Source organism: Equus przewalskii, chromosome 3 (genome assembly GCF_037783145.1).
Source record: "Equus przewalskii isolate Varuska chromosome 3, EquPr2, whole genome shotgun sequence".
Classification (NCBI taxonomy): domain Eukaryota; kingdom Metazoa; phylum Chordata; class Mammalia; order Perissodactyla; family Equidae; genus Equus; species Equus przewalskii.
The window spans coordinates 2,784,914-2,798,311 of record NC_091833.1 but is presented as its reverse complement, the minus strand read 5'-3'; the positions used below and the strand labels follow the sequence as shown (position 1 = coordinate 2,798,311).

Below are 13,398 nucleotides of genomic sequence, written 5' to 3'. Positions count from 1 at the left end.
CTAGGGGCACAGGTCCCCCCAGCCTCACTGGACCTACGTTCTCTGTGCAGGCAAGGGAGTGTCTCCAGACCATTTTGCTATACTGTAACTTGAATGCCTTTAATTTCACTGATAAGAGCCCATTTCTAAATCGATCACATTTTTTGATAACCTGTTAGCTGATTAGCAAAACATTGGTGGCTCATTGAGCTACCGATGGCCAAATGCCTTGTGACCAGTTCTGGAGTGGGCCCCTGCCGGATACAACCACTCCCAGTTCAAGCTTAGAGAACTGGGCGTCTACCACATTCATAATACACTGAGTGTTTTTCTTTCAAAGCGAATCACAGACACTGTGAAAGAAGTTCTGTAAGAGAACAAAGCAACAAATGATCCAGAGTCAAGCAACGCCAGGCCTGTGTGCTGCACACGGGCAGCCAGAGGCGGTCCAGGGAGGCTGGTGGGGCCGGGGCCGTGAATTTCCTGCTTTCTGAGGGCGTGAGTCCAGTGGGACCCTCCCGCCAAGTCGGTTTCTTCGTTGCCTTGTGGGTGTTCTCTGCAAAGACTGCTGACACTTGAAGAATTAAATAATTATAATAATGGTGATAAAATAGAAATGGCTTTCCCAGCTGAACAGAAACTGAAGACAAGGAGTTTCCCACGCCTGAATTATTGTTTTCGGCACTGTCCTCCCCCAGCCCTGGGGACGCAGATGTCTGGACTCTCTGCTGGCCTCTTTGAGTTGTGGTCATGGGGGGCCCTGGAGACCCTTGGGGACTTTCAGGAGCATCTGAAGGGATTTCTCTCGCCGAAAGGCCAGGCTGAGAACTAAGAGGAGAGAAAGGGACTCCCTTCCACCTCGTGTTACTCTGTTCTGAACGCTCAGAAGCTTCGAGTGCAAGCCTTCTGAGGAGCCTCAGGGCTGCAAGAACTGTTGGGGAGGTGGGAAAACGTGGGCGGTGAGTGGCTGCTGGCGAATAATCAAGGTGCCCGGCCATCGCCTGCTGGGCTCAACCAGAGGGCACAGCCACGGCTTCCTCAGTACCCCAGGTCAGGAGCGTCCAGGGAACTCTGGATTCCCCTCAAGGACGGATCATTAAAATAAAATAAAAACGCCAGAGAAAAAGGAACAAGCAAGTCCACTCCAACACAAAACCTTCTCAACAGACCTGAAGCTGCTAGAAAGCTTCTAGAAAGCAGGGGCATGGTGTCTGTCTCAAGGGAACACAGGGGAAGGAGGGGCTTGTCAGCGCAAGAAGAGGATTTGCAGTTGTGTGATTGGCGTCTCTGTCTAGAAAGATGGTCGACCTGGAGGGGTGGTGAAGGTGAGGGGGCAGGGAGAAGGCCTGATAAGGCTGTCAGGCCTCTGGCCTTGCTCTGGGCCACGCAGGCAGCACGTCGATGTGACTCCTCGGGACAGCCCCAGGAGACCCATGCTATCTGTAGTCCCATTTTGCAGATGGGAAAACGGAGGCACAGAGAGTCCCTTGCTGCAGGTTCCCCAGCGAGGTGATAAGGGAGACTGATGGGAAGATGGATCAGACTGGCTCCTAAGCTGGCTACGGTTGTCTCCTTTGGCCTCCTGCTCAGAGCTGACGACTTCCCCTCTGAGTCACCCAGCGCCTTTCCACCTCAGGCCCTTTACACACACTGTTGATGCTGCCAGGCACTCTGTTCTGTACCCGCTTCCCTGGCTCCCTCTTCTCCCTCCTCCAGGCTGTCAGCCAGACCACCACTGTGACTCTCGGTCTTTTGGCCTCATTTACACTATATTTTTCCTTCTCAGGATTGTTCAAAACTGTAACTAAGTAATTATTTATGTGGCCATTTATTAAAAGCCAGCCTCCCCTCTAGAGAACAAGCCCCAGCAGGGGGGGCCTGTGGTCCTTCTTGTTCATTGTTTGACCCTCAGTTTTGGCACACAGTAGGCACACAATCAATGAATAAATGTTGAATAACAAATAAACAAAGGAATGAACTGATTTCCTGGGGGACTGAAGGGGGCGGGGTTAGTCTTCCTCCCCAAATGACCATTCCTTATAGGCTGATGCAAGTTTCCCTGGTAGAGAGTGTGCCTTTCACGTAACAAAACGGTAAACAAAAACCACGAATTCCAGATTGTATACGTTCAAGCATCATTTAAAGTAAGTGTACGTGTACATGTGTGCATGGGGGGTGTGTGTGTGTATGGAGGGGGCGAAGGTGGTCATTTGGTCACTTACTACAAAGCACCTCTTGAAGAACCCTGGGGACTCTTCAGGGGTACTAGTTTAGAGGTTACAGAAGGAAACCTGTCCTATTTCCCTTCATTGTCCTACCTTGGTTCTGTGGCCGCAGCCCCTCCCGCGCTCACCGGGTGCTCTGGATGATGCCTGCCCCTGGAAACTCAGGCAGTAGCCTCTCTAGCTGAGTCTGGGGTGCATCATGTGGAGCCTGCAGAGATGGGTGGGGAAAGGCACCCCCTTGGGCAGGAGGTGCCCCCCCCAAATGAAGTTATGACTTGGAAGGAAGATGCCCATTTATCTGAGCAAGGTCTTCTTTTCAAAAACACCAAGTTGCAGTTTCTCTTCATTTAGGATGATGGCTCCTCAAAGTTTACGAAGAGTTCCCCCACCACTCCTCTGGGTGGGGCAGGAGCAGCTGGCTGTCCACTTTGCAGACGAGGAAGAAGAGGCCCCAGGGGGCCTTTCTGACAGGGGAGTGCCCAGACCCCTGAGTCCTGCAGAAAGTAGGCAGATGGAGTATAAAACACCACCTGAAAATGACCTTTGTCTGGACCCAGGTGGCCAGGCTGGTGAGAGGCAAGGCCCAGGCACAGGGCCCTAGCCTTGCCCTCACCCAGTGCCCCTGAGACCCTTTCAGTAGGAGCTACCAAATTTTTGCTGCTCTGGAATTTTCCTTAAAACAGCGTTTTTCTGGAAGGAGTTAAAAATGAAACCGGCTTCTGAGAAAGCGGCGCGGGCCAAGGCTGGGGCGCCGTGGAGCCCCCTCCTCACCCTGACTGCCCCTGAGCTGGGAGACAGCAGCCAGGTCTCCCGAGGGAGGAGTGAGCGTCGGGACGCGAACATGTGTGACTGCGACACGCGGGAAGGGGTACAAAAAACTTTGTGCGCTTCTCCAGAACCCCCAGCCCTTGTGGATTAGTTCTGGATAGGCTGTCGCCCGCCCCCAACTCTGTTACCCCCACCTCTGGCCTCTGGGGCTTCCGCAGTTCCCTGAGGGTGGAGAAAGGGCAGCGCCGCAGGTCTCCAGACGCCTCTCCCGCCGGGTGGCCCCCTCCTTTCCTCCAGCACACCCCTTCCCCCCCCCCGCGCTCCTTTTGTCCTTCTCCCTCTCTCGCGCTCCGGGCTGGGCATTATCCGCAGTCTCCAGCCCGCCGAGAGCCTGGGCGGGCGAGCCGGGGGCTGTTCTCCGCCCCCTTCCCCTAGGAGAGGCAGCCCGTGGCGGGGGCACCCCGGAGCCGAGGCCAATCAGCCCCCATCCCCCAGCGTGTGCCATCTGCCGCCTGTCAGCCTCTCTCCGCGGGCCTGGATCCCAGGCGCCGGCGGGGGTGGGGGAGCTGCCGATTCGGCCCCTCCCTCCTGGCTCCTTCCCAGGCGCCTCGCGGCCTCTGCCCTTGCTTTGGCCCTTGGCACCCCGCTCAGCCTAACCCCGGCCATCCCCGAGCTGCGGGAGGCGGCTCCCACTTCCCTCCTGGAAGGCTGAGATGTTGGACACTCCAGGACGCAAGGGCTGGAAAGGGCGGCGACCCGGGGGGGGGGGCAGCCCTAACTTGGGGATGGGGCGGCCCTCAGGGCCTGGCTCCCAGTTAGGGGACATCTCTGTCCTGGTCCTGGAGATTTTCGCTATCTCCTGGTATCACGGTGTCCGTCTCGGCGCCGCGTTTCTCCAGTCACCCGACTCTACCTCGGAGACGGCCTTGAGCGCAGGAGCTTGGTTCCACCTCCCGCTCTGTCTCAGGCCTTTCCCTGCACCCGCGGGCCCGCGCTCCCTAGCCGCGGGGGTGCGGGGGTGGCATCTATCTCTGCAATCAGCCAAGCAAGGGGTCGGAGCCCACAGCCCGGAGAGGCGAGCAGGGACGGGTGGGACAGTGAAGCGGGCCGGGCTGGCGGACCGGCTGGGGAACGGCGGGGCGCAGGCGCCCTGCTCCGGGCGGGCGCCGCTGCCCGGCCAGCCCCGGCGCGGCTCTCTGCGGGCAGCAGGTTTTTCCGTGAAAGGTTGCCCTGGGTAACTCGTCTCCGAGGGGACACAGCCCTCCCCTCTCCAAGTGGCAACTTATCGATCCGCGAGATTGATAACCCCCAGCGCCGCGCCCAGCACCCGCTCGGTTCTCCCACTCCAGGATGAGCGGGCCCAAGGTGGCGCCACTCGCCCGGGAGGGGGTCGATGTCAGGGCCTCTCCCCCACCCTGGACCCGGCCGCCTGCAGCTGGCGGGGGAGGCGCAGGCTTCAGAGGAACGGTTTACCAGAGCCGCCAGGGGAAGACTTTCCCTAAGTCTGAGCCCTTCTTGGTCCGGCTCCGAAACCGAAGCCTGAAGTGGTTCAGGAGCTGCAGGGACGCGACGCGCCCCCTGGTGGCTGGGGCAAAACTTTGTGGAATGTAGGAGCTGGTTTATTTCTTTTGTCAAGCTCAAGGGGAGGCGGTGCTACTGCAATGTTTTGGGGCTAAGATGTTCCTTTCATAGTCTTAACTAAAAAGCGCGCAACCAGACGCCGGAACCCTACAGATGTGGGTGTGTGGGGCGACCAGAGTTAGCTCACTGGTGGAAGAGTGTGTGGATGTGGGCTGATGGTCTTCAACGGTGGGCAAATCCGAGAGGGAAAAGCCAGGTCCAGGGATAATCCACGTGCGTGGGGCATAATCTGCGAGGTGACAACGCTAGGGCAATCCACCCGTTTGCCCCCCACCCCTTCCCTCACTTTTTGCAGTTTGTGATGCTAATGCGTCTTTCGAGCTTGACAGCCCGCGTGGGCCCTGTGTCTGTTCCCTCCTCCCGCCCCCGGCGCCGCCAGCGCCCGAGTCGGGGCCCCGCGTGCCGGTGCGGTGCCCGCGCCCGCGCCGTGCCTGCCGCCGCCGCCGCCGCCGCGGTCCGGGTTTTGCGGGCGGCCGGAGCTGTATTTCCAGCGCTGTCCATCGCTCGGTGCTGTTGGCCCTCTCTCCGTCTGATCCGAGCCGGAGCAGTGCGGGGCGCCCCACGGGATCAGAGCGCTCCCCCGCCGGGACTCCGCTCCTCACATCCTCCTGCTGGGACCCGGCTACATTTCCAGCCAAGCCTGGCTTTATTATGTGTCTCTGCAGTGCAGCCCCAGCAGCCGGATCGGGAGGAGGAGAGCCAGCGACCACAAAGAAGACAGGAGCGCAAGGGAGGCTGGCGGGCGGGCCGGCGCCGGCTGGAGCGCGGAGGAGCCGGGGCGCAGCCGCCGCCGCCGCTGCCCGGGAGGACGGGAGCCCGGCCGCCGCCTGCTCGTCCTCCTCCTCCTCCGCCGCCGCCGCCTCCCCCCTCTCCGAGCCCCTGGCCCATGGAGGCAGCTAGCGGGGCCGGCGACTTGGCACCGGCCTGGGGATCGGCTGCGTGCCGCGCGCTGAGCACCGCAGCCCGAGGGCAGGCAGCGGCGGCCCGGCGCACGGGTTGAGCGATGCCCGGGGCACGGGCGCGCCTGTCCGCGGCCGCCTGACCGCCCCCGCGCGCCCCTTCCTCCTCCGGGGGGCAGGCGCCGGACCGAGCCGAGAGCCAGAGAAGGGGGCGTGAGCCAGGGGCCCCGAGCTGCGGCTTCCGAGCCACTGCAGCCGTTTCGAGCCCCCCAAGTAGGCTGAGTTGAGGGACTCCCCTCCCCATCCATCATAATCTCCAAACCAGGCGTTTGGGCATTTTTTAGCCATTAATATTTATTATTATTATTATTTTTGTGCGGCAGGAGATAATTTGAAGGCTTTTTTTTTTTTTCGGGGGGTACTGAGCTTCGGCGCTCTCGACTGCCTCCCGGTCTCCTACCCCCCGGAGACCCCTTCGACTCCAGCCCTGTTCCCCCTCCTCAGATGGGTTCATTGTGAGCTCCGCACCGGGCTGCGTGGCCGGACGCCTGCAAACTTTGCACAAAAATCCGGCAAGGGGCGGAGGAGGAGAAGGAGGAGGAGGGTGAGGGTGGCGGTGGGGTGGGGGAGGGAGGGAGGGGGCCGCAGGGGCCGGGGGCCGGCGGGGGGTGGGGAGGAGGAGGGGGGCGGCTTTTTTTTTTTTTTTTTTTTTGCATAACTCGGCTCAGCCGAGTGGCCTCCGGACTCCCCGCGCCGCTGGGACCGCCGCTGGGACCGAGAGCCCCCGGCTGCCGCATTGCAACAGGCAGGGCCCCGGCGCGCCCCCCGGGCCTCCCTCCGCCCCCGAGCGGCCTCGGCCGGCCCGGGCCGCCCCCCCCAGGGAGGCCGCCCCGGACCTGCGAACCGCTCCCCGCAGCCGCCGACCCGGCTGCAAAAAAAAAAGTTTCCGAGAGGCAGGCGGAGGAGAAGGGGGAGAAGGGCAGCCCGGAGCGGCGGGGGGCGGCGGGGGGAGCCGGCCGCGGAGGGCGACGGAGCGCCGGGAGCCCCGGACATGTCCAGGCGGAAGCAGGCGAAGCCGCGCTCGGTGAAAGGTGAGCGAGCGAGGCCCGGCGGAGGCGCGAGAGAGCGAGCGAGCGAGCGAGGAGGGAGGGAGCGAGCGAGGGAGGAGGGACCGGCGAGCGGGCGGGCGGCCGGGGACCCGCGCGAGCGAGCCGAGAGGAGGAGGAGGCGGCGGCGGCGGAGGAGGCGGAGGCGGAGGAGGAGGAAGAGGAGGGGGAGGAGGAGGCCGGGAGCGGGAGGCGGAGGCGGTGGAGGGGTGCGCCGCGGACACCCTACCCGCCCGGACCGTCTCCGGGCCGGGCGCCGCCGCCCGCGGGGCACCTGGGCCTGGGGGCGCCGCCGAGGGGCCCTCGCTGCTCCCTCCGTGCGGGCCCCGGGCCCGCGTGGCCAATCAAGGGGTGCGGGCCCGACTTGGCGGGGATTGCGAATCTCGGCGGCGGCGGCGGCGGGAGGAAGGAAGAGGCGGTGAGGACGGGCGCCCGGGAGGCCAGCAGCTCGGAGGCCGCTCTCGCTGGGCCCCGGGCCTTGTCGCCTTTCCTCGGCCCCCGCCTTGTCGGCCCGGGACGCCGAGGGCGGCGGGCGTTGCTTGCGCGCGCCCCCACCCCGGCCGCCGCGCGCCCCTCCCCGCCCCCTGCCCAGGCCGAGCTCCCGGTCCGGGCCCCCGCACTTCCTGCCTCCTCCACCGAGGCCAACCCGGCCGGGAGCCTCCGCCAGGAGTTCATTGTCTGCGCAGCGCCGGCGGGGCGCGGGTCCCCAGGGGAGCGCAGCGGCCGCGGTGCGAGCCCTTCCGCCGAGGGCGCCCGGGACCCGACCCGGGGTACCGCATCCTTGACACCAGGCCAGCTTCCTGTATCGGGTCCCCGGAGTGCACACGTTTGTGAGGACACACACACACACACACACACACCCACCCACCCACTCCTATCGTCTCCTTGCTTTGCTTTCTATTTCTATCGAGGGCCCCCGGCTCGAGTGGGCCCCTGGAGAGTAGAGGCGCCTGGGAGAGGCCGCGCGCAGACGGCTGAGCCCCTCCCCTGCCCTTTCCCCACCCGCTGGTCTCCCCAGGCCTCGCCTGCTGCTTTGTCCCGATTTCCAGCCCCTCGGGTGGGTGCCTGGCTGCGCAGGGAGATGGTAAAGGAGGGACAGGACGAGAGCGGCTACGGCTCTGGATCCAGAAGTCCCGGCTCTGGATCCAAAAGTCCCGAGGCCCTTGTCTTCTCCCAGCTCCCCTGATGACCTCTGGCCCGAGCCCAATTCTGCTTTGAAAGGTTCATTTCCTGGAGGCCTGCGCGGGAAAGGCGCTGGGGCCCCGCTCCCTTCCTGCCAGCCTTGCTTCTGGCTGGAATGGCCAGGACGGAGTCTGGCAAGCAGGGTCGTGAGACGCCCGCCATTTCTCTCCTTTTGAAGTCCCAGGAGGTGCGGGGGCACTGGCTTAGCAGAGCCTCTCCTGTCATCTTAGAAGCAGACCAACTCAGTCTCAACTTAGCAACCCGGCCGCTCCTTTTCCTCTTTTTCCTTGAGGGAAGTGGGTCTTGTTCCCCTCGCCCTGGCAGGCATCCCAATCTGGGATAGCCTGACCTGTTCCTCAGGACTGGGGGTCCAGAGGGTGTTCTCATTGAGGGACCAGGAAACCAGAAGAGAGACCCCAAGAAGGGGACAGGCAAACGCAGATGTTTGTCCTTTTGCTGAATGTAGGGCTTTGTGGCTTGACATAATATTTGATTTCTTTTCTCTCTCCCTGGCTCACTGCTCACTCCTTCATTAGCCACTTAAGGTGGTCAGAATAAGATGTAGAATGGGAGGCTCTGGTTGGAAACCAGTTTTATCTAACCCGGGCAGTTGATTTTGGGTTAAAATCTATGTGTAGGAGCGGATTTTTCATAAAGGAAGATTTAAAGCTTACCTACCTCTGACCTCAATCAGTGCCCCCCAACACCCTTGTTTTAGAAGACGATACACAGAAAGCGATTCTCGCTGAACAGATGGGTGGGTGTCTGAGTTGCTCCAACCTGGTTCAGAAACCACTGTGTGCCTCTGAGAAAGACTCAAGAATTGGTCTTCAGCCTTTCATGAGATGAGGCTTGACGTGATTTTCACTGAGTGTCTCTCTCTAAATGTACTGTATGTGGACCTATAGCAACAGTTCAAGCTAATTGATGGGGGACGACAGCAAACTGGGAACAGGCCAGTGCAGGCATTTGAGAAGTGTTGTAACTATCAACCACAGGGCGCCTTTCTGCCCTTGGAGTCTGACATCCTCTGTTTCTTCCTGTGGTTCTCTGCATTTTCCAAAAGCAGCTACAACCTTTGTCTCTCACCATTTGCCTTTTATTCAGTTTACTGGCGTGAATAGGGTGGAGATGTGGCCACTTGTCAAGGGAGGAATTGAGAGAGAAGATAATTTGGGTAGATAAGAGCTACAGCAGGTGATGGGCTCACTGCTTTTCAAGAAGTGCCTCCCCCTTTCTCAAGCAATATTCAAAAGTGTGTGCTTGAGTGTGGACAGCTCCAACCAAGTGTTTAAAGCGACAAGGTCTTCACCTTTAAAGATGTTTGAAGGTGCTTCTTAAGGAACAGTGGTGCCTTTTAAATTTTATTTCATTTTCTGTCGCCTGCACTGCTGTGTGTCAGGGCTAACGTAGAGGCATTGTGGACTTGTCCAGCCCGCACGTTCTGCTGTGGAAGTTGCTTGACTGTAATTCGTAATTGATCTCGGAAATGTGAAAGCCCATAGCAGGAAGGAAAGACAGAAATATAACAATTTCTAATGGATGCTCAGAAAGTGTGATTTGAAAGCACTGGCACTGCTGCTTTGAAAATCAAACAGGCCTGAGGGTGGGGTGGAGGGGTCTCAGTTCCCACTCGGAGACGCAACCTCCCTTCTGGAGTGGGGTCACTGGTCCCACAGGATGTTTGTCCTTCTTTGGAAAAGCTAGCTCCCAGGCAGGACACCCAGCAAATTGGGTAGGGGGCTGGAGCAGGGGAGAGAATAGCCTCATTGGTTTTCAAAAGCCTTGTGATTTAAAAAAAAAAAAACCCCCAAACCCACGAATATTACAAAAGTCAGATTTCTGACCGATTTTCCCTCCCTACGCCGTTCTGCCCCCTTTTGTTTCCTGGTGGTGTGGTGTGGCAGTTGCGAGGTGATTTGTTCCCTTTGATAATTTTGGCCTCGTTCTCTGCGACTGCTCTCATCACATCTCACTGATGTTATTTTGGCTGATGATGCTGGGTGGTTTGGTGACCTGCCTCCCTCACCCACGCTGTCGACTCAGATCCACGAAACAGCCTATGCATTTACAAGGGAAGTAAACACATCCTTTTCCTAGCCTCAGATGAAAACTTTTGAATAATTTGTAATATGGTCAGTTTTCTCCATCTAGCAAGTGCCTGTTAATTACAATTCTTAGTATTAATTAACACTCAGGCTGCACCCACACAGCCCCTCCAACCCCAACATCCAAAACTACCCCCGGTGACTTCTCTGCACTCCCCTTGCTTCTCTGTCTCCTTCTCCTCCCAGCCTGTAGCTCCTCAAAAGTCCATCGTATAAATTTGGTGGTCTGGGGACTTGGGAACAGTGTAGTTTGCCACTGCTCGTGTTTCCATGGAAATAATTGAGATGTAATAAATAGAGGCGTTCTGAGGTTACAGGTTTCTTGATTCAACTGAGACCACATACAAGTGTAAATTGTCGAGATTTGTTTGGCTAAGTGTACATGATCTTGTAGGAAGGGCAAAACAAATCCGTTATAGAGTCTTTAGCTTTCTCTGTGGATTGGGGCAGCTGATATTTAATCCTAATATTTAATCTCCTCCTCCTCAATTAAGTAACCCAGTCCCAGCTTTGGAAGGGCCTGTCTCTCTCTAGAAAACAGTCTTTATGTGTAATGACTGCTGTTTAGATTCTTACACCTGTTTCCTCGCAAAAACTTAATAAGTGATACGAGAAGATAACTATGTGCCTCTGGCAGAAGGACGCTGCTAAACGTCCTAAATTCCTAAATTAATAAGGAAAGGTGCAAAGTGCCGGTGACTTTGCAGTCATAAAGTAATTCGGTAGAAGCAGCCAGTCCTGGCACTGTGGTGGTTTGCTACAGCATGTTGACAGAGGAGGAGTCGGGGGAACCAAGAGAGGAGGAAACTGGAGTGCAGCATCTTTGAGTCCGGCATTCCTAGATGGGGGACCAAAGGCTGGGCATCTGGTTCAATCGAATAGAAAGTTGCAATAATTGCTATATCGGTAGCCAACTCTTAAGCTGGTGGCTGTGGAATTCTTCCCCTGATGTAGGATTTAATAGTCTGGCAATTAGATGCATTGATTTCTCTTAACTGTTCATTTGGATGTGTAAATGAAAGGAATCTGCCACTGAGGCTGATGCTGCCGACGTGCTGCCTGGCTCTTGGAAAAAGGCTCATTTAGATGGTGGTGGGAGAATGTGATTCTTCAAGGCAGTGTTGGGGCCAGTTCCCTCTTCTTTTAAAATCTTTGCCCATTTTGCAGTGAAATGAACAGCACCTGTCATTCAGATACTGTTTAAAAATAAACAGCGATGTCCAGTTATGTCTGAAAAGCACACACAGCCTTTTCTGCTGCAGATGCTGACAGAGTAACATCTCTGTCTTTGACTGGACTCACTTGCATGTTTTTGGCAGATGGTCTGTTAGGTACCAGAGGGAAAAGTCACAAAACACCTTGACTCTGAGTTCCAGTGGGACCCCCCTGCTGGAAACTGAATGAGTTCTCTCCCCCTCTCTTCCTCGGCAATAGTCTGGAGCTTGGGGCTACCTAGACCAGCGGTTCTGTCAGCCCTGAGGAGGTGTGGGGACATGCCATCTTGGACCCCTGGGCAGGCTGGTGGACTCTTGTCGCTCCAGTGGCTTGGAGAGTGTATAGATAATGAGCTTTCACAAACATTAGCACCTCTTAACTCCCTGCTCCTGGACCCTCAGGTTTCTGTGTCACCAGCCTCTGACATGCAGGCATCTACAACTGTCTTGATGGTAAACAAGCAGAGGATGGCTAGCTTTACTGATGGCCCCATCCTTTTTACCAAGGTGGGTGGGTGGGTTTAGTTAACTCTTTGCTTGGTTGAGGTTAAGGTGGATTTACTTTTCCCGGACCTTGTCTGTGGTACACTGCTGTTTGCAAAGAATATGATCTTCGTGTCTCGAAAACGTTTGCAGTAGGTTTCAGGGCTCCTTTCTTATCTGCAGGTCTAGGGTAATTACAACAGGAGACTGCCTTGAAAACTGTTAGTGGGCTCCCCATTACTGCGGGTAGCTGGGGAAAACCGTGATACACCTTGGTTGGTGAATTTGGCAATTTCTGCAAATTCTTGTCAGCTTCTAAGGGCATTTTGTGCATAAACATGTTAGTTGGTAATTAGTATAGTTTTGCACCCAAAATGGACTAATTAAGCCTGGATTGGTGATATCCCGCTTGAAGTTTCTGACTCTGGCTGTTAGCTCCCTTGGCCTACTGTGGGAGAGGTAGGGTTGAGTGCAGTGGGGAGATGCCATTGGAAACTTTTGATTCATAGCTTACCTGCCAGGATCGGTGGCAGCCAACGATTGGGGTTGTATACTCAGTAAATAAAAATACTTTACCTTTTTTCAAGGAGTGCCAATTAGCTGATTGCTCAGTGTGACTGTCTTAAAGGAGAATACTGTTTTACCTATCTTCTTGTACAAAGGTTTGATTTTTAATGTCTTGTGAAAAGGATTTTCTTTGTCTTGATTGATGTCAGGAATAAAAAGCATGATGGTAATATCCCTTTGAAAGCTATTGTATTGTCAGCCCTGGCTGACAGCAGGAGGGCCTCCCAGCGTTATAGATTAGTGCTGTGAAAACACTGACATTTTCTTTGTTGCGTTGCTGTTGTCTACTTGCAAAGTCAATTACACAATGTTGGAGCTCAGTTACCGGGTTGACTTTGGGAGTAGCAACGTCTGTCATTCTCTTCTTAAAGATATAATTTTCCTTTGTTGTTTTGTTTTGTTTTCTTTTTTTTCAAACCTGCCTCCCTCTGGTTACTGCCCCCTGCCCTCGCCCCTCCCAGTCTGAATGTGTTACCCAGGTAAACACACTCTGGTTTCAGTTATGACAAGTTAAATTCAAAGATTGCTACATCATTATCTCTCAATTCTTCTGCTCCTTCACATTTCAGGGGCTTCTTATTGATACAGTGACTACAGCAACCGAGATACATAAAAAATCCATCAAATGAGATTACGGTGTTGATAATCTCTTATCAAGTGGGTTGTTCTCTGGATTTGGGGTCCTTGAGGTTGACAAATTCGGGGTTTTCTTTCTTCTTTTTCCTGTAGATTCTGACCCTGGATGAACCAGGTTCCTGGGTTAATGGGACCCCAGCAAACAGTGTTTGGTTATGGAAGATTTATAAGCATTCCCATCTCAGAGCCCAGGGCTGTTGAGTTTTGGACTTGGAATCCTGCGTGACATCACGGCCAGGGTGGAAGGGATCTCGTAAGAGAATCGCGTCACCCATCCTTCTCCCATCACAGATGGCAAACGTGCATTATAAGGTGGTGCACGTGTGCCTTTGCTAGGTGCCCTTGGCCTCAGGACTGGTCTGTATTCCTGTCTAAATGTGTGGAATCCTGAAACTGGAAGAGACGCAAAGCTTGAAATGTTTGAAGCTGAAAATGGTCAGCTGAAAATGTTTTTATTTATCCTCCCCCCTCTCCCCATCCCTGCCTTCTCCAGAGAGAGAAAAACCTAAATTCCTTAGTTCTTGGAACCCAGCGGCCAGAGAGGCCGTTCCCTGACAGCAGACAGAACTCGGGGCCAGGAGACTGCGGCC

The 13,398-nt window shown here is 56.2% G+C and overlaps 1 protein-coding gene across 1 annotated transcript in view; it reads left to right on the top strand.

Moving 5' to 3' along the window:
• The first annotated feature begins 6,230 nt into the window (after window positions 1–6,230).
• Window positions 6,231–13,398, top strand: part of ZNF423 (zinc finger protein 423) — a 319,304-nt gene continuing 312,136 nt past the window's right edge. Inside the window, exon 1 of the mRNA XM_070611823.1 lies at window positions 6,231–6,603. Within this exon, the coding sequence (XP_070467924.1) occupies window positions 6,564–6,603 (40 nt within the window). The 5' untranslated portion in view covers window positions 6,231–6,563. The remainder of the gene's footprint in view (window positions 6,604–13,398) is intronic.